General features: G+C 34.8%; 1 protein-coding gene across 4 annotated transcripts in view; it reads right to left on the minus strand.

Moving 5' to 3' along the window:
- COL4A5 (collagen type IV alpha 5 chain) overlaps positions 1-21,225 on the minus strand; it is a 254,630-nt gene that overhangs the window by 21,346 nt on the left and 212,059 nt on the right. For 2 of the 4 annotated variants that reach the window (XM_005700225.3, XM_018044169.1), the window contains 6 exons: positions 9,353-9,479; positions 6,369-6,449; positions 5,638-5,736; positions 5,046-5,096; positions 3,531-3,716; positions 1,799-1,807 (listed from right to left, as the gene is read on the minus strand). In XM_005700225.3, the coding sequence (XP_005700282.1) occupies positions 1,799-1,807; positions 3,531-3,716; positions 5,046-5,096; positions 5,638-5,736; positions 6,369-6,449; positions 9,353-9,479 (553 nt within the window). The remainder of the gene's footprint in view (positions 1-1,798; positions 1,808-3,530; positions 3,717-5,045; positions 5,097-5,637; positions 5,737-6,368; positions 6,450-9,352; positions 9,480-21,225) is intronic. The other 2 variants (XM_005700226.2, XM_018044170.1) reach the window with 1 other exon arrangement.

Below are 21,225 nucleotides of genomic sequence, written 5' to 3' on the forward strand. Positions count from 1 at the left end.
TCCTAAAATGGCAGAAGCAGCTTTGTTCAATCACTTATCATATTTATAACTAGAATAAGAGGCCAGATCATAAGCATCAAGATATGTAGCTGTCTGTGTGGAAAGATGATACGTTTTACTAGTAGAACAGACACTTAACTAAGTACTGGGGAACCCCAAGCCAGATTCCCTGCTATGCCAGTAACTAACAATATGATCTTGAGCAAGCTTATTCACTTCTTTGGGCCTTAGTTTTCTCATCTGTGACTAAACATTAGACAGATTCCTCTGAGCCCTCTTCTCAATTATGCCTTACTCCTTGGGCCCTGTCCTTGATCTGTTGAGTCCACTGTTAGCAAGAATCTTGCTAAGTCAGTTTAGGGTGAGTTTCCCCTGCCCCCGCCCCCCCGATAGCTGATCAAGTTCCTTATTCCTCATCCTTAATGTCTAAGTCCTTAGACTGCCTTTAGCAAGACTCTAGCAAGACTCTGGCAAGACTGCAAGGACCCTAATAGGCCTTAGACTACCTTTGGTGAGAACTCTAATAGGCCAGTTTAGCAAGAATCTGTTTACCCCTGATGTCTCCTTTTAGTGATTTTTCATCCACTGAGTCCTTTACTCTGCTAGTTGAATAAAATCCCCATTTGACCTTGTTGTACTCGGACCTGAGCTCAGTCTCTCTTTCCTATTGCAATAGTCTTTCCTCTAATGCAATAGTCTTGAATAAAACCTGTCTTACTACCATTAGCTAGTATCTAGTGAGTATCTGTTTGACTAATGTAAAACTTTCTGGAGTGATACTATATGGTTATATGAAATAATGGGTTTGTGGGGTAGTAATAAATCAAGGAATCAATTCAGATAGAGATAGACTGCTTCCTAAAAAGCATCTTGAAAAAGTATAAACTTTAAAATAATAAGAAGAGAAAATTTCCTGCCATTCCCAGTAGCTAGAACTCAGGATTATACTTTTTCCCCTTTTAGCTGCTCCTCAGAAATGTGAAAAGGGCTCTTTATCTTGAATAATAAACACATTCAGATATTTGTGATTCTTTTTCTTCTGATTAGGTGAAAATCTTTTAATATGAATCAGCAATTTTCTAATGGGCAGCTCTTGGTAACTATTTCTAGGTGTGTACTGTTTATATGTATAGGATGAAAATAAGATTAAGAGGTTTCTAATCTTTGGTGGTTACACTAAATTTTTTTTTTTTACTCTGAGCCTATTAGTCCATTTACATATAGCAGAATTTAGAACTTTGTGACAAACAAAAATGTGAAGGTGGGATGGTTTGAAAAGTTACAAGAGGTATGGTTCATCAAGAATTGCATATTTGCAGGATCTGATAATATATATTATTCTTTAAAAAATATCTTTTTGAAGAATAGTTTAATTTCAATAATATTAGCAGATATGAAGCAAAATAGGAAATACACAGAAAGTGTAAAATAGTATACAATATAGTTTTGAATACTATAAATTTCCAACTAAAAACATAAATATATAAATTTTAAAATGATGTCAGCTTTTCTAAGTAGGTTATTTTGAGTTACTCCAATAGACAGAAAAACTGGACTGTACAAATTCCTAACAACTTTCAGAGATAGACCAACATGTAAGAACTGAATTGGCATATATGCTCTTAAAATATATTCAAATACTTGAAAACATTAGACAAAGGTGTATATATACCTATATATACACATATATATACATATGTGTATATAAATAATATATACATACATATAAATATATATATAAATAAAAGAAAAAGTTTCATATTTCATGCAGATACTACTTTGGAGTTAAGGAGCTAACCTGTAGGACCTGGATAGGGATCAAAGTTCACCAAGGCCCAATGTCATCATTAACAAAAAGGAAAAATATCAAAATTGTTAGAAATATCAAGAAACTAAAGCATTACACTAATTTTTTTCAAGTTAAACTTTAATTCAATAAAAGAATACTCTGCAAGTTTATATTCATGCATCGGTATATAAACCAAATTATCACCACTTCACATCAACATAAAAATAAAAACAGCACATGTGACATATTTTGAAAAGCCAAAAATCATTCTTATAATAATCATTACTATAAGTGTAGACAACAATAATCAATTCTAAGAGCAACTGGGTTTAAAATTCCATTTTAATTTGTAGTTTAAGAACTTGTTGAAAGGTTACAAATACTCATCAGATATGTGTTCTTCTGACTACTTTTGTTATTATTTCTCTTAGAAATGGTAATTAAAAAAAAACTTTTATGAATGATGTCTTTATGTTGACATATTTCAAAATAATTTTCAACACTGAACTCAATTTGCTGATAATAAATAGCCACAGTGCTGATTAAAATACTAAAAAGGAGAATAGTTTGGTTTATTTGAATTATTACATGCATAACCAAGCAAGATATTCGTGTCAATGCTTTACATTACATGCAAGAGAATTAACATAGCTGAGAGCTTCACTGATTTTCTTCAATAGTAAAGCAAAGGAAAACTTTAAATAATACCTTCTATAAATAGTCAGATCAGATAAAATCTGGTTTTGAAAATGATCTTCTGAACAAAGTGTGTGATCCCACTGATTCATGTTTTTACAGAATATCTTATTAAAACTGACTGCAATCACTTCAGAGTTTATGGAAATGTGCACTTTTAAATACATTATAAAAATGAGTCAGGCCTTCAAAGGATAAAAATTCAATTTTTTTGTTTCTTTAATTATACATTTATCTTACTTTTAAAAAGTCAATGAGGCCAAATTTTCAGTAATTAGAAATTTAAAAACTGAATATTAAGTCTCAAGTATCTGTTAATAATCTATCTCCAGTGATTGGGCTCAGCAACATTAATCCAGAATGAAAATGAGCATTTCCAAACTTAGTAAAATGAAATGAAACAGCACAAACACAAAAGGAGAAGTGAACATTGGATGCAAAACTGAGACTATTAGAGCAGTTAACACAAGACAAATGAGGTATAGACATGAAGCTGGTATGAAGAGATCACTATTCAATTTAATCATGCTGTGATGTTGAAGATAAATTTGATTGCCTAGCTCCTAGAGAAGATAAAAATTTTTTATTGTGCTTAGTGACATGTGCTGATCATATGACAGAACCATAGCAACATTTTTGGTATGGACCACAAGCATCTATTGGGTGATCACTAAAATGATTTCTGTGATAACATGCTGAGAAGCTCACATTAAAAAACGCAGCTGGCATTTTGCTGTCAGGTTATCAGTATAGTTTTTTTTTTTCCCTCAGTATAGCTTTATGTTTAATAAAAAGACTAATAAATTCACTATTTCCTTTTTTCCTCCAAGTTGGTTTGTTCTAGTTCAGCTTTAAGTAAATGATAAAATACATTACTGAAAAGAATTATTAGATGCCATGGAAATTGATGGAGCCAGGAATAAAACAAGCTATTTCTTTTTAAGAAGTTCTTTGGATTGCAGATTTTAATGTCCTAAAGACTGAATAACCTGCCAGCAAAAATGGACTAATAAATAGACCATTCCCCTACCACTCATGTACATACCTGGTCTCCCAGGAGGACCTTGGGGTCCAGGGCTGCCTTTAGGGCCTTCCAGAGCTGGACCTGGAGAACCAGGAGGGCCTGGGGGACCCTGCAGACCAGGGAAACCATGAAAGCCTGGTTCACCCTTTGGACCTGGAAGGCCAGGGTTTCCTGGAATGCCAGGTAATCCTTCATCACCCTTTTGACCTATGAAAGCAAAGTCATGTTATAGAACATATTAAGTGATACTGAATACTAATTAGGCTTGCCTGTAAGACTAAAGCTACTCCCACTTATTAGAAAAAATAACAGAATTTACTAAGGTCATTTCTACCTCCTACCAAATCTCCAACCCATCCAGAAAACTCATTTTTTCTATTTTAGGTTTATCTGTTATCAGAACTATTTATTTGTTAGAGTATGTATAGAAATATAGAAACAATAATAACTTGCATTCTAAAAGATATCCTTTGTGTTGGAGATAGAGCAATGATTACATGACCAGTAGTTAGGAGGAAAAAAAGGAGAAAAAAACAAAAGTATAAAATATTTACAAGAATAGGTTAGAGATAGCTAGAGGAAATTCCTAACACAAAATATTTTTTTAATTATTTATTTTAATTGGAAGCTAATTACTTTATAATATTGTGGTGGTTTTGTCATACATTGACATGAATCAGCCATGGGTGTACAGGTGTCCCCCCATCTGTTTCGAGACAAATTCTTGAGACCATTGAAAGATATGATCTTCAATGGTTGCTGTGTGTCCCCAAAGACCATTCCATCCAAGATTTAGAATCACAACCTAGACAAACTGTTTTCAACAGCTTTTCTATACCACTGACATGCTGGAGAGCAATATAATAGTTGTACATTAGAGTAATAATTTTTATGTTGGATTCATAAAAGGAATACAGGAATTTCTAAGTGATCTATGTGTGGTTTGAAAAAATCCTCCATAAAAGCTGATGGTCATTTAAGAACATAAAAATACATATCTGTACACATTTAGTCATTTAATTAACTGCTTGGGGCTTGCAATGAGAGTAAAAACAAATGAGGGAGGTAGATGTGTGTGCACACATACCATCCAAGATGCAAGCTATAAATTAAAATGGAGTTTTCAATAGACATTTTTATGATTGGTACATATTTCTATAGTTTACTTATATTATCTTCATTTTGGTTTCCATGGAGAGAAAAAAGCATTTTTCTTCTGGCTAAAAGAGTTTTTTAAAAAATTACTGAAAAAAAGAAAAACTTATTGAAACCTAATGCTTCCTACAATTTTGCTTTCTTTATCATTTCCTTAACATTTATTTATGAGGTTAATGGAGAAATATCTGTATATAAATTTTCTTAATTGTGCATTTTTTATAGTACAATAGCTTATACTAAGTTGCTAATTAAGAAATGCTTTAAGATGTAACACTAACTTTGAGTTGTCTGGGGTTGTATGTGGAGATGAAAAAAATAAGCGTACTGGAGAATATTATCTTTTTACTGACTGATTTAACGTGCTTTGTTAAAGTTTACCAGAAAGTCCTGGAAGTCCCGGGGGTCCTGGGATTCCAAAGCCTGGTTGACCTGTCAGAACATAAACCCAAAACCTTCAAACAGATAATAATAACTGAAATAAGAAGAAATTATTTTTGGATTATTTATGTTTTTAGCAAGTGCTACAATGTATATTATATGAAACATGGAGAAGACTTATTTCCAACATGGAACTACAATTTGAACATGAAAAAATTATATAAACTTATATTCTATTTGTGATGAGTATTAAGTATATTTTTAAATACACATATCATATATATATATGTTTATATATATTATATAGATTACATGGTGAAAGAAGGTCATCCAGAGTAGTTAAAAAAAAGCTAGGTAGCTTCTTGACACGGAAAATTGAGCAATAAAAGATTATGCAGTTTTTCATAAGAGGGAGGCAACTTGATTCAATAAATGTGAGGTAATATTCTCAGGAAGAAGGTTATTAGCAAGGGAGAAGTGTATAGTAGCTTAGAGGATAAGGAAGAATTTCACTATGGATACATAAGGGCAAAAGTTAAAAGTAGACAAGGAAGAAATTAGAAAATTAAGGACAATTAAAAAAATATAGTACCTGGTTCACCCTTCTGTCCAGCTGGTCCAGGAATACCATCTTGACCTGGTTTGCCTTTTTCACCTGGAGGCCCTGGTGGCCCAGGACGACCTCCACCACCTAAAGAACAGAGTACAGCAGGTTACACTTTTCTTCTAAATTTCCTTTTTCTCCTATATTCCCAATTCTTTCAATTTTAGCCTCAAATAATTCTAGCCAAAAGACAGAGTGTCTCTGGGACATTTCTTTAAGTCATGAAACCTTGTGGAAAAGAAAGAAAGGATAATGAGAATAAGGAACTGTTTTATCATCCACTCAGTATTCAAACTCACTTTCTCATTTAAGCTACCTTTAGAATATATAAAAAAAGCAAGGTGTGTGTGTGTGGGGGAGGATGGAAGTGGGGTGAATTATAGGCCTCATAGGGGGCCAAAAGGAGTGATTTGCTTAGAACAGTAAACAAGCAAAACTACACTTTGCCATTCTAAAACAATGAGAGCTTCTATCTACTATTATAGGATACCTGAAATAACTCCTTGGAAAAAGTGAGCCTGAAAAATAAGTTCCCATAATAATAATTTTAAGCAAATCTTATTAAGAATTGTTCATTTCGTATCTAACAAGTAGTACGGAGTGAATGATTAGCATGTTTGTCTTGAAAACGCGTACAGCTCCCAGAAATGATTTAACTTTCCAAAAATGAATAAAGGCTTAATTTTATAGCATGGCAAACCCTTAGTTTTCATTCTTACCTACAGGACCAGGTTCTCCTGGAAGGCCAGGGTTCCCAGGAGGACCAGTAATACCTTTCAGTCCAGGAAGGCCTGGGGTTCCTAGAGTAAAGAGCTCAATTTAATGATAAACAAAAACTGCATTGCTTTGAGAGCTACAATTCAAAGCTACAATTTAGAATGTTAGCATAGAAACAGTAAAGAATAGAAAGAAAACCCCCAAACATACTGGTGTTTGCTTGATGATTTAAGAATAATTTTAAGTTTTATACTGATTTATTTAGAGGCTGGCATTATTATATATTCATAATAAAAATAATTACCATCATATTATACTGGTAGTTAACTGATAGGATTCTATCGTATGGATATATCAAATTTTTAAAAATCCATTCGTGTACTGTTGAACATTTGGGTTGTTGTCAGGTTTTAGCTATTATGAACACTATTCTATTTATGGAAACCTGGTCTACTTAGCTATTATGAATAATGCTTCTATAAATATCTCTGCACTAGTAGTTTTGTAGACACAAGTCTTAATTTATCTTTGGATAAATACTTAGATGGGGTGAAACTGCTGAGTCAGAGAATGGTTATATGCTCTGATTTATAAACAAACAACAATATTTGGGAATCCCAGCTGCTCCAGGTTCTTATATAACATATACTGATCCAATGAAATGTAATGATACTTCATTGTGGTTTTAAATTTGCATTTCTCATATTGATCACTTTTGCATGTGTTTATTGGACATTCGTCTTATCTTCTTTTGTGAAATACCTGCTCCAAGTTTTCCTCATTCAAAAAAAAATGGACTGCATGTCTTATTATTGAGTTGCAGAAGTTCTTTATATATCTCAGACATTAGTCATTTATGAGATATATGTTTTGTAAGTATTTTGTCCTAATGTGTAGCTTCCCTATTCATTTTTTAATTGTGTCTTTTGATTATCAGAAGTAAAGAAGAACTTAGTTTCTTTAAAATAAAAAAAACCAGTGTGGAGCAATTGGACATTCATATGAAAAAAAAATGAACCTTGATCCCTAATCATATGATAAAACTATTTTTATTCGAGACAGACTATAAACTTAAATATCAAACCATCAACAGTGAAAGCTATAGAAAAAATTAGAATAGTTCCATAAACCTGAGTAGGCAAATATTTCTTAAATAAGATACAAAAAGCACTAACCATGAAAGAATAGTAAGAAATTAGACTTTAAAATGGAGAAGGAAATGGCAATCCACTCCAGTATTCTTGCCTGGAGAATCCCATGGACAGAGAAGCCTGTCTACAGTCCATGAGGTTGCAAAGAGTTGGACACAACTAAGTGACTAAACAACAAGAAGACTTAAAAAAAAAGAAATTGGATTTTATTAAAATTAACATCACATAACAGCATTAAGAGTGAAAGGCAAATTTGCAACAGAATCTATTTGTAATACATGTATCTGACAAAGAACTCATATCCAGAATATATAAAGGACTGCTCTGAATCAATACCAAAAAAAAAAAGGCAAATAACTCATTAAACAAGAGCAAAAGGACTTAGAACAGGCTCTTCATAAAAATGCTATCCAAATGGCCAATAAGTATATGAAAAGATATTTAATGTTATTGTTCACTAGGAAAATGTAAGTTTAAACTTCATTGGGATACTTCTATATACTGACCAAAATTGCTAAAATTAAAAAGACTGATGATATCAAATGAGGTAAGGATACAGACAACTGGACACTTCGCAACACAAAGTACTAACCACTATATGATCATGGCAAGCCACCAGGAACTACCCGTAGACATTCATACATTGCAGGTGGGAATCTGAGGTATAAAACCAATTTGGAAAACTGACACCATCTACTAAACTGAAATGTACACCTACTTTATGATTCAGTAATTCTAACACATAAATTTTTGTGTGAGAGAAATGAGTATGTAGGCCCCTAAAAAACATGTTAAAGAATATTAGTAGCATCTTTTTTCTTTGTAGTTCCAAACCGAAAACAACCCAGAAGTCCATCTAGAAGAGAATAGGTAGTTGATTATGTTTATTTCTTCAATGAAATATTATGGAGCAATGATTAAAAAACCAAACTTCTGACAGGCAACAAGATAACTTTATCTTATATACATAATGATGAGTGAAAGAAGCTAGACACAAAGATATATACTGTATGATTCCATTAATGTGAATTCCAAAAACAGGTAAAGTTAATTGGTAGTGACAGAAGTTATAGTAGTAGTTACCTGGGAGAGGGAGGTTCACTGTGAAGGGGCATAGGTAAATTTCATGTGGTAAGAGAATTGTTTTATACCTTGATATGTGTGGTGGGTACATGAATATATATATATATATATATATATATACACACACACACACACACACGTAAACATTCATCTATTTTCTTGTACATTTTACTGTATCTAGGCTATACTTTAATTAAAAGGTTAAGGAAAAGATAATCAAAGATTCACTCCAGCTGTGCCACAGTGCAATCCAAAAATCAAGCGAAAAATAAAGACAAACATAAACAGAGCAGATACTTTATCAAGTTCAGATCACCTACTTGATTATAGTGCTAAGACCCTTTGCTTGCACAACTCAGTCCTTATCATTTGAATAAACTGTATAATTGTTCTACCAACAGCTACCCACTGTGTGCCTGAGGACAACACTCTTAAGAGAATCAGCAGTAGGCAACGGTAGTGTACATTACCGCCTACAAAAATAGTAAGGCCTCTTAACTGACTTGTGGCTAGCAGTTAGACTCAAAAATGCTCCACCAGTCTCTCTGCCCACAGGATATTGTGCTGCTGAATTGGTAATGCCCATTTTCATTTTCTATGGAAAGAAAAGTAAAAGAGATAGTTCGAGATTGCATTGCTGGTCAGTATCTGATTGAGAAATAAAACAGAGGTCTGTCAACTAAGAAGTTGCTTTATGACATAGATTAGAGTAAATAAGGAAGGAAAGAAGCATTTAAGAAAAGTAGTATTACCAGGGAATCCAGGAAGGCCTGGCTGTCCTTTTGCTCCAGGGGTCCCCGGTAATCCAGGCAAACCAGTTTCTCCCATAGAACCTTTGGTACCAGGGTTCCCTGGGTATCCAGGCAGACCAGGTTCACCCTAAAATATGAATAAAAAGATAAAACTGAAGTCTCTACATGATTTGGATTATATAACAACATAAAATTATTCATAGAGCTTTTATTGGATGTCAGGTATTCTGTTAAGTGCTTTACATAAATTGCTTCATTTAATCATCAAAACAGCCCTTTGAGTTAGGTTTTATCATCTCCATTTAGAAATGAGAAGATTGAAATCTTAGAGAAACTCAAGTGCCTAAGGTCTCCGGTAAGTAGCAGAATTGGGATTTGAACCAAGGTCTGTCAGATTCCAGATCTCATGCTATTCCCATGAAATGTAGATACATTATTCTCTTTAATACTAATAACTCTATAAGAAAGATACTATTATTCCCATTTTACAGTGATATAGCTAATAAGTGGTGGAATCCAAATTTGGGTTCAGGTAGCTTGGTTTCAAAACATGTGATCATCATCCCTAGCATGCTACAATGAAATTAATTGCTTACAATAAGCGTGCCAAATAATAACCACAGTAGGTTCTATTGTAAAAGAGAAATTTCACATGAAGAAGTCTATGAATTCTTCACTAGACATCTCAAATCCCCATTTCTTCCATGAAAACTTCCAGGACAAAGACAGCTTACCCTAAAAAGTAGGGTAGGTTCTCATTCCATTATGTTTATAATGGTTTCACATATGCATGCCTTAACTCTTCAACTACATTGAAAACTTCTTTGTGGTCAGAGATAATTCATATATAGCTACTTTTGCTCAACAAATATTTGCATTGTTTTCTTCTAATAAAGCCTTAGAAGAATTCATGCCCATTTTCACAATTAAAATAATTTTTCCCAATAACAGTGAGAATATATATGATAACACTAAATCTACCACAGTGTTCCCTGCTCTGCTCATGAGGACTGTGACCTGTCCAACAAAGTATTCAATATCACCTACTGAATATTTCCTTCTTTATTTAGTGCTTATGTTTGTCTAGGTGCATAAGATCATCTATTTGTGACTCAAATGTTTCCACATTATGTTAAAAGCATTTTAAAGGAATGACTTTTCTCCTTACATCCTATTTTTTTAAAAGTTAACAATCTCGCACTTGGAATACATGTATTTTTGTCTGAACACTTATAAATCAAACATGTGGCACATTTTTACACACATAATAGGTATACAATTAAAATTTGGATTGAACTGGTTCCATCTTAGGTATTTACACAAAAATCACTGAATAAAGTATCATAATTCTTGTTATTCATGAACCAATGATATTTATATAACAAAATTAAAAAAGAAGAAAATGACATTATCCTGCTAGTGGTAAACATGCAAGGCAGTAACAAACTTTTGATTATTTATAATAAAGTATGTTAAATTCTACAAAAAACCCCATATTGCAGTTTCAAACAGTACTTGTTTCCTAATACAGTTCTTCTTACCACCCTATGGCCTCATTCCTTCCAACCAACTAAATTGTAAAAAAGAAAGTAAATATTTCACTAGAACTTCTGAAAAGGACTAAAATTTACTCGCTTAAGTTTCATCTAAGCTTTTATTATTTATAGACTTGCAGAAAAAAATAATGAGTTTCAAAAAATATACGCAAGACGTGAAAAAAGAAGAGAGCACTCAGAAAATCAACGAACTGGCCAAGAATCCTGTAAATCATTCTGAGAAGGGAAAATTCTACTCTATGTAATACTCTCAGCAAAAGCTAGGCATGACTTCAGTTCAGTTCAGTTGCTTAGTCATGTCCGACTCTTTGCGACCCTATGAATCACAGCACGCCAGGCCTCCCTGTCCATCACCATCTCCCAGAGTTCACTCAGACTCACGTCCATCGAGTCCGTGATGCCATCCAGCCATCTCATCCTCTGTCGTCCCCTTCTCCTCCTGCCCCCAATCCCTTCCAGCATCAGGGTCTTTTCCAATGAGTCAACTCTTCGCATGAGGTGGCCAAAGTATTGGAGTTTCTCAGCTTTAGCATCAGTCCTTCTTTCCAATGAACACCCAATGATCTCCTTTAGAATGGACAGGTTGGAACTCCTTGCAGTCCAAGGGACTCTCAAGAGTCTTCTCCAACACCACAGTTCAAAAGCATCAATTTTCGGCACTCAGCTTTCTTCACAGTCCAACTCTCACATCCATACATGACTACTGGAAAAACCATAGCCTTGACTAGACAGACCTTTGTTGGCAAAGTAATGTCTCTGCTTTTGAATATGCTATCTAGGTTGGTCATAACTTTCCTTCCAAGGAGTAAGCGTCTTTTAATTTCATGGCTGCAATCACCATCTGCAGTGATTTTGGAGCCCCCAAAAATAAAGTCTGACACTGTTTCCACTGTTTCCCCATCTATTTCCCATGAAGTGATGGGACCCGATGCCATGATCTTCGTTTTCTGAATGTTGAGCTTTAAGCCAACTTTTTCACTCTCCTCTTTCACTTTCATCAAGAGGCTTTTTAGTTCCTCTTCACTTTCTGTCATAAGAGTGGTGTCATCTGCATATCTCAGGTTATTGATCTTTCTCCCAGCAATCTTGATTCCAGCTTGTGCTTCTTCCAGCCCAGCGTTTCTCATGATGTACTCTGCATATAAGTTAAATAAGCAGGGTGACAATATACAGCCTTGACGCACTCCTTCTCCTATTTGGAACCAGTCTGTTGTTCCATGTCCACTTCTAACTGTTGCTTCCTGACCTGCATATAGGTTTCTCAAGAGGCAGGTTAGGTGGTCTGGTATTCCATCTCTTTCAGAATTTTCCACAGTTTGTTGTGATCCACACAGTCAAAGGCTTTAGCATAGTCAATAAAGCAGAAGTAAATGTTCTTCTGGAACTCTCTTGCTTTTTCGATGATCCAGCGGATGTTGGCAATTTGATCTCTGGTTCCTCTGCCTTTTCTAAAACCAGCTTAAACATCAGGGAGTTCACGGTTCACGTATTGCTGAAGCTGGGCTTGGAGAATTTTGAGCATTGCTTTACTAGCGTGTGAGATGAGGACATGACTTAAATATACTTAAACCATATGTATCTACATTTATTCTAATAGCAAGCTTTGATATAACTCTTCTAAAATTTAGATATAATTGACATATTATTTTCAGGTGTATAACATAATGATTCAGTATTAATATATATGATGAAATGATCATCATGGTAAGTTCAGTTAATACTAATTTTTACAGTTATACAGTTTTTGTTCTTGTGATGAAAATGATGAAAAGTTTTAAACAATTTTGAATATATAGTATAGAATTATTAAATATAGTCCATCATAGTTATACAGTTTTTGTTTTTGTGATGAAAATGATGAAAAATTTTAAACAATTTTGAATATATAGTATAGAATTATTAACTATAGTCACCATGCTATATAGTATATCCCCATCACTTACTTATTTTATTGCTAGAAGTTTCTACTTGTTAACCCCTTTCATCTATTTCACCCACCTCCACCAACCCCTGCCTCTAGCAACCACCAATATATTCTCTGTACCCATGTACTTGGTTTTTGTTTGTTTTATTGTTTTGATTTTATTCGGTTTTAGATTCCACATATAAATGATATTATATGGTATGTCTTTGACTTATTCATTTAGGATAATACCCTCAAGGTCCATCTAAGTTATCACAAATAGCAAGATTTCATTCTTTTTTATACATTACTTCTTTATCCGATCATCTGTCAGTGGACATTCAGCTTGCTTCCACAGCGTGGCTATTGTAAATACTTCAATGAACAGAGGAGTGCAAATATCTTTTCCAGTTATTTTCCAGATAAATACCCAGAAGGGGAGCTGCTGGATCATATGGTATGGTTCTATTTTTAAATTTATGAGGAACCTTGGTAGTGTTTACCATAGTGGCTGCACATATTTACAGTCCCACCAACAGTAGGCAAGGGTTCCTTTTCTCCACATCTTTGCCAGCACTTGTTATTTTTTTTTTTATAATAATCATTCAAAAAGGTATGAGGTGAGATCCCATTATGACTTTGATTTGCATTTTCCTGATGATTAGTGATACTGAGAACCTTTACATGTACTTGCTGGCCATATGTATGCCTGTTTAGAAAAAAATGTATGTTCAGAGTCTATGCTCATTATTTTATCAGATTGGATTTTTGTTATTGAGTTATTTCAGTTCTTTATATATTTTGGATCAGTTCAGTTCAGTTCAGTCGCTCAGTCATGTCTGACTCTTTGCGACCCCATGAATTGCAGCATGCCAGGCCTCCCTGTCCATCACCATCTCCCGGAGTTCACTCACACTCACGTCCACCGAGTCCATGATGCCATCCAGCCATCTCATCCTCGCTCGTCTCCTTCTCCTCCTGCCCCAAATCTCTCCCAGCTTCAGGGTCTTTTCCAATGAGTCAACTCTTCACATGAGGTGGACAAAGTACTGGAGCTTCAGCTTTAGCATCATTCCTTCCAAAGAAATCCCAGGGTTGATCTCCTTCAGAATGGACTGGTTGGATCTCCTTGCAGTCCAAGGGACCCTCAGGAGTCTTCTCCAACACCACAGTTCAAAAGCATCAATTCTTCGGCACTCAGCCTTCTTCACAGTCCAACTCTCACATCCATATATGACCACTGGAAAAACCATAGCCTTGACTAGACAGACCTTAGTCGGCAAAGTAATGTCTCTGCTTTTGAATATGCTATCTAGGTTGGTCCATAACTTTTCTTCCAAGGAGTAAGCATCTCTTAATTTCATTGCTGCAGTCACCATCTGCAGTGATTTTGGAGCCCCCCAAAATAAAGTCTGACACTGTTTCCATTATTTCCCCATCTATTTCCCATGAAGTGATGGGACCAGATGCCATGATCTTCGTTTTCTGAATGTTGAACTTTAAGCCAACTTTTTCACTCACCTCTTTCACTTTCATCAAGAGGCTTTTAGCTCCTCTTCACTTTCTGCCATAAGGGTGGTGTCATCTGCATATCTCAGGTTATTGATATTTCTCCCGGCAATCTTGATTCCAGCTTGTGTTTCTTCCAGTCCAGCGTTTCTCATGATGTACTCTGCATAGAAGTTAAATAAGCAGGGTGACAATATACAGCCTTGACGCACTCCTTTTCCTATTTGGAACCAGTCTGTTGTTCCATGTCCAATTCTAACTGTTGCTTCCTGACCTGCATACAGATTTCTCAAGAGGCAGGTTAGGTGGTCTGGTATTCCCATCTCTTTCAGAATTTTCCACATTTTATTGTGATCCACACAGTCAAAGCCTTTAGCATAGTCAGTAAAGCAGAAATAGATGTTTTTCTGGAACTCTCTTGCTTTTTCCATGATCCAGCGCATGTTGGCAATTTGATCTCTGGTTCCTCTGCCTTTTCTAAAACCAGCTTGAACATCAGGGAGTTCGCGGTTCACGTATTGCTGAAGCCTGGCTTGGAGAATTTTGAGCATTACTTTACTAGCATGTGAGACGAGTGCAATTGTGTGGTAGTTTGAGCATTCTTTGGCATTGCCTTTCTTTGGAATTGGAATGAAAACTGACCTTTTCCAGTCCTGTGGCCACTGCTGAGTTTTCCAAACTTGCTGGCATCTGAGTGCAGCACTTTCACAGCATCATCTTTCAGGATTTGAAACAGCTCAACTGGAATTCCATCACCTCCACTAGCTTTGTTCGTAGTGGTGCTTTCTAAGGCCCACTTGACTTCACATTCCAAGATGTCTGGCTCTAGATTAGTGATCACATCATCAAGAGTATCTGGGTCATGAAGATTCTTTTTCTACAGTTCTTCCATGTATTCTTGGATACTAACCTCTAATCAGATATATGACTTGGAAATTTTTTTCCCATTTAGTAGCTTGTCTTTTCATTTTGTTGGTTTCCTTTCCTATGCAGAACTATTTTAGTTTGATGTAATCCCACTAATTTATTTCTTCTTGTTTTTGTTGCCTTTGCTTTGGTGTCCAGTTAAAAAGCTCATTGCTAAGACCAGTGTCAAGGAGTTTACTATCTGTGTTTTCTTTTAGTTTTATGGTCTCAGGTCTTATGTTCAAATCTTTAATCTATCTTGAGTTGATTTTTGTGTATGATGTAAGATAGTGCTCCAGTTTCTTCCTTTTTTTTGCATGTGGCTGTCCAATTTTCCCAACACCATTTATTGAAGAGACTGTCCCTTCTCCACTGTATAATCTTGGCTTCTTTGTTATAAGTTAATTGACCATACATGCTTGGGTCTATTTGTGGGACATCTATTCTGCTCCATTGATCTATGCATTCATTTTGTGTGAATTTCATACTGTTTGTTTTATTTCCGCTCAGACAACGTTCTTTCCCTCTTACTCTCCGAAAGGAAGAGAACAATCATCAGTGACTAATGGCAGTTGCAGAAGCAACACCAAGAGCTGGCTTCGTATTCAGGAGAGACTGCTGTGCCTCCTCCTTGTGGTTTTGGGTAGTCCACACATTCAGAGAAACTTCTCTAGTAACAAACTACAGAAATAATCCCAGAAAGTATAGTCTTCATCCTGTTTTGATTATTATAGGTTTGAAATATAGTTTCAAAGCAGGGAGTATGATGTCTCCAGTTTTGTCCATTTTTCTATTGCTTTGGCTATTTTGGGGGCTTCCCACATAGCTCAGTCAGTAAAGAATCTGCCTGCAATGCTGGAGACCTGGGTTTGATTCCTGGGTTGGGAGGATCCCCTGGAAAAGGAAATGGCAACCCAGCCCAGTATTCTTGCCTGGAGAATCCCATGGACAGAGAAGCCTGGCAGGCTACAGTCCATGGGGTTGCAAAAGTTGGACATGACTTGATGCTGTCTTTGGCTATTTGGGGGTCTTTTATGATTCTATACCAATTTTAGGATTGTTTGTTCTATTTTGTGAAAAATGTCATTGGAATTTTATAAGGATTGCAGTGAATCTATAGATTGCTTTGGTAGAATGGACATTTTAACAATATTATTTTTTCCAATCCATAAGCATGGAATATCTTTACTTTTGTTTATGTCTTTTTCAATTTTTTTATCAATGTCTTACAGTTTTCAGTGGGCAGGTCCCTTTGTCAAATTTTTCCCTAGATCTTTTATTCTTTTGGATGCAGTGATAAATGGAATTGTTTTCTCAAGTTTTCTTTCTGCTAATTCAATTAGTATATAGAAACACAACAGATTTTTAAAATATTTATTTGGCATCCTACAAATTGAATTTGTTTATTCTAATAGATTTTTTTGTTTTTTAAATATATAATATGTCACTTGCAAACAGGAACAGTTTTAGTTCTTCCTTTTTTATTTGATTGCTTTTTACTTCTTTTCCTAGCCTAATTGCTCTGGCTAGGACTTCCAATGCCATGTTGAATATCTTAGAGGAAAAGTTTTCAAGTTTTCAACACTGAGAATGATGCTAATTGTGGGCTTATCTTGTATGGCCTTTATTATGCTGAGGTATGCTCCCTATATGCCTACTTTTTAAAAAAAAATCATATGTGGGTGTTGCATTTTTTCAAATGCTTTTCTGCATCTATTGTGAGGATCATATGATTTTTATCCTTCATTTTGTTAACGTAGTATATCATATAGCTTGATTTACAGAAGTTGAGCCATCCTTGCAACTCTGGAATAAATTCCTCTCAATAATGGTTTATGATCCTTTTAATGCATTAGAGTTTGGTTTACTAATATTTTACTGAGGATTTTTTCATCTATGTTTAATAGTGTAATTTTCTCTTTTGTGGCGTCTTTGTGTGATTTTGGTATCAGGGTAATGCTGGCTTCATAAAATTAATTTGGAAATGTTCCTTTGTCCTCTATTTTTTGGGAAGAGTTTGAGAAGGATTGGTATTAATTCGTCTTTAAACTTTTGGTAGAACTCACCAATGACACTATCTGGTTCTAGACTTTTGTTTGTTGGGAACTTTCATATAACTGAAAATGGAATATATATCATCCCTGATGAGTCAAATTTAACATTGTGAAACTAACTAACCAATACAGTAGCACTATAAGACTAGAAAGCCATTTTTTAAACTTTTAACTGTAGGATAATTACTTTTCATATTGTGTTGATTTCTGCTGTACATCAACATGAATCAGCCATAGGTATACATATGCCCCTCCCTCTTGAGCCTCCCTCCCACACCATCCTTCCCCTCACAGAGCACCCGGTTTGAGCTCCCTGCGTACTATAGCAAATTCCCACTGCCTATCTGTTTTACATATGGTAATGTATATGTTTCCATGCTACTCTCTCAATTAATCCCACCCTGTCCTCCTACTGTGTCCACAAGTCTGTTTTCTATGTCTGCATCTCCACTGCTGCTGCTGCAAATAGGCTCATCAGTACCATCTTACTAGATTTCATATATATGCATCAATATATGATATTTATTTTTCTCTTACTGACTTACTTCCCTCTGGATAACAGGCTCTAGGTTCATCCACCTCATTAGAACTGACTCAAATGTGTGTGTGTGTGGTTTTTTTATGGCTAATATTCCATTGTATATATGTACCACAACTTTTTCATCCATTCATCTGTCAATGGACATCTAGGTTGTTTCCATGCCCAAGCTATTGTAAATAGTGTTGCAATGAACACTGGAGTACACGTGTCTCTTTCAATTATAGTTTTCTCAGGGTATATGCCCAGTGAGTGTGATTTGTTGGGTCATGTGGTTCTATTCTTAGGTTGTTTTTTTTTTATGGAAATCTCCATACTGTTCTTCATAGTAGCTGTATCATTTTACACTCCCACCAACAATGCAAGAGGGTTCCCTTTGCTCCACACCCTCTCTAGCACTTATTGTTTGTAGATTTTTTGATGATGGCCATTCTGACTGGTGTGAGGTGACACCTCATTGTAGTTTAGATTTGCATTTCTCTAATAATGAGCAGTGCTGAGCATCTTTTCTAGTGTTTTTTTTTTTTAGCCATCTGTATGTCTTCTTTGGAGAAATGTCTGTTTAGGTCTTCTGCTCATTTTTTGATTGGGTTGTTTTCCTGATGTTGAGCTGTATGAGCTGCTTCTATATTCTGGAGATTAATCCTTTGTCAGTTGTTTCAATTGCAATTACTTTCTCCCATTCTGAGGGTTGTCTTTTAATCTTGTTTGCTGTTTCCTTTGCTGTGCAAAAGCTTTTAAGTTTAATTAAGTCCCATTGGTTTATTTTTATTTCCATTACTCTAGGAGGTGGGTCAAAGAGGATCTTGCTTTGATGTATGTCATAGAGTGTACTGCTTGTTTTCCTCTAAGACCTTTATAGTTTCTGGCCTTACATTTAAGTCTTTAATCCAATTTGAATTTATTTTTGTATATGATGTTAGGAAGTGATCTAGTTTCATTCCTTTACATGTTGTTGTCCAGTTTTCCCAGCACCACTTATTGAAGAGGGTGTACAGATGGAGAGATATACCATGGTCTTGGAATGGAAGAATCAATATTGTGATGATGACTGTACTATCCAAGTAATCTACAGATTCAATGCAATCCCTATCAAACTAACAACGGTATTTTTCACAGAACTAAAACAAAAAAAAATTCAAAGTTTGTATGCAAACACAAAAGACCCCAAAGAGTCAAAGCAATCTTGAGAAAGAAAAAATGGAGCTGGAGGAAGCAACTTTCCTGACTTCAGATTGTACCACAAAGCTACAGTTCTCAAGACAGTATGGTACTGGCACAAAAACAGAAATATAGACCAATGGAAGAAGAAAGAAAGCCCAGAGATAAACTCACACAACAATGGGTACCTTATCTTTGACAAAGGAGACAAGAGCATACAATAGAATGCTTTTTAACAAGCCTGAAACTAGAACTGCTTTCAAGATCACTGTGTGGTATAACAGGCAGTCCATGTAGAAATACTTGTCAGGTTGATAACTTTTTTGCTTTTAAAATTCAACCTCCAATTAAAATAAATAAATTTATATAAAAAAACAAATTTAATTTAAAAAATTCAAATTGGTAAACTAAGAGCATTTGGATCATAGTCATTCTCTGCTCTCTCTTAATAATAGGATCTCCCTTCCATTCCATGCAATAACTTAAGACTTAGAATAAAATATCATGTTGACCTCAATACACAAAATAGAAGGCATCAAAGTTGGTGAAATATCTAATACTGTTTGTTTTTGTGTTCCATTGTAATATTGAAGAAGCACTGCCAGTAAGGGGGAAAAAAAAAACAGGATGAGCTGAAAATATTTTGTGAGAAAGAGTAAAAACCATATTTTGTTTTATGGCAAGAAGAGTATTAAAATAGTAGTCCAATCATTTGGAAGCTGTGGTTCCCACATAATTATTAAATTTTTACAGTTAAATTTATATTTGGAGATTAAAGATACCATGAACCAAGCCATACATAAGTTCTTTAGTTAGGAAATATTAATGATAGGGATACTAAAGAATGAATGCAGAGATACTCTTAGTTAACATTTTACTAAATGATGTAGCAAAGGCAGTATAAAATAATATCTTCAGGTCTGCATGCTACTTACCTCTCCCAGGTAGTGAAATTTTAAGCTAATAGGGGCAAGTTGATAAATAATGGCTCAAAGTTGCTTGAGCAGGCCAAAATATGGCACATGGGATTCAAAGTACATGTTAAGGTGATGAATTTAGAGAAAAGGTGATGAACTCAGAGAAAAATATTATGAACTAAGTTTGTAACATAATAGGCCCTATGGTATCCTTTACCACCCAAGGAAGCTAAAATCTTTAGTAACTATAGGTCTATTCAGAAAAACCTATTCTTTATCATGCAGCCTTGGTAAATTGTATGTTTTTAGGAATTTGTCCATTTCAAAGTTATCCAATTTGCTGTTGTACACTTGTTAACAGTACTCTCATCTTTTTTATTTCTGTAAATTTAGTGGTGATGTGCCCTCTTTCATTTCTAATTTTAAATATGTGAGTCCTCTCTCTCTTAGCCAGTCTAGCTGAATGTTTTTCAATTGTGTTTATCTTTTTGAAAGAACAACCTCTTAGTTTTATTCATTTTCTCTATTGTTTTTAATCTCTATTGTATTTATTGTTGCTTTAATCTTAATGATTTCCTTCCTTCTACCAGTTTTGGGGTTGAGTTTGCTCTTTTTCTAGTTCCTGAAGGCGTAATGTTAAATTCTGATTTAGGATTTTTCTTCTTCAATGCAAGCATTTACACTATAAATTTCCTTGTTAACATTACTTTTGCTGGCTCATATAAGTTTTGGAATTTTGTGTTTTCATTTGTCTCAAGATGTTTCCTAGTTTCACTTGTGTCCTCATCTTTGCCCCACTGGTTGTTAAGAATATATCCTTTAATTTCTACATATTTGTGAATTTTCCAGCTTTCCTTTTGCTGTTTACAATCTAATGTACTTAGAAAAGGATCTTTGATGGTTCCAATGTTTTAAAATTTATTAAGACTTGTTTTGTGGCCTAACATATGCTCTGTTCTGAAGAATGTTTCTTGTGCACTTGAAAAAAAATGTATACTCTGATCGTGTGAGATGGCCTGTTCTGATGATAGCCATTCTGGCTGGTGTGAAGTGATATCTCACTGTAGTTTTGATTTGAATTTCTCTAATAACTGGAGTGGCATGTTCTGTATAGGCCTGTTAGGCCTGCTTGACTTTGCCCATTTAAAAATTGGTCTACTTTCTTATTGAATTAGAGTTTTTTAAAAAACTATATTCTGGATACAAATCTCTTGTCTGATATATCATTTGCAAATATTTTCTCCCTTTCTCTGGGTTGTCTTTTCACTTTTTGACATTATCATTTGCAGCATAATATATTAATGTGGTTCAATTTATTTATTTTTATTT

Source organism: Capra hircus (assembly GCF_001704415.2).
Source record: "Capra hircus breed San Clemente chromosome X unlocalized genomic scaffold, ASM170441v1, whole genome shotgun sequence".
NCBI lineage: Eukaryota > Metazoa > Chordata > Mammalia > Artiodactyla > Bovidae > Capra > Capra hircus.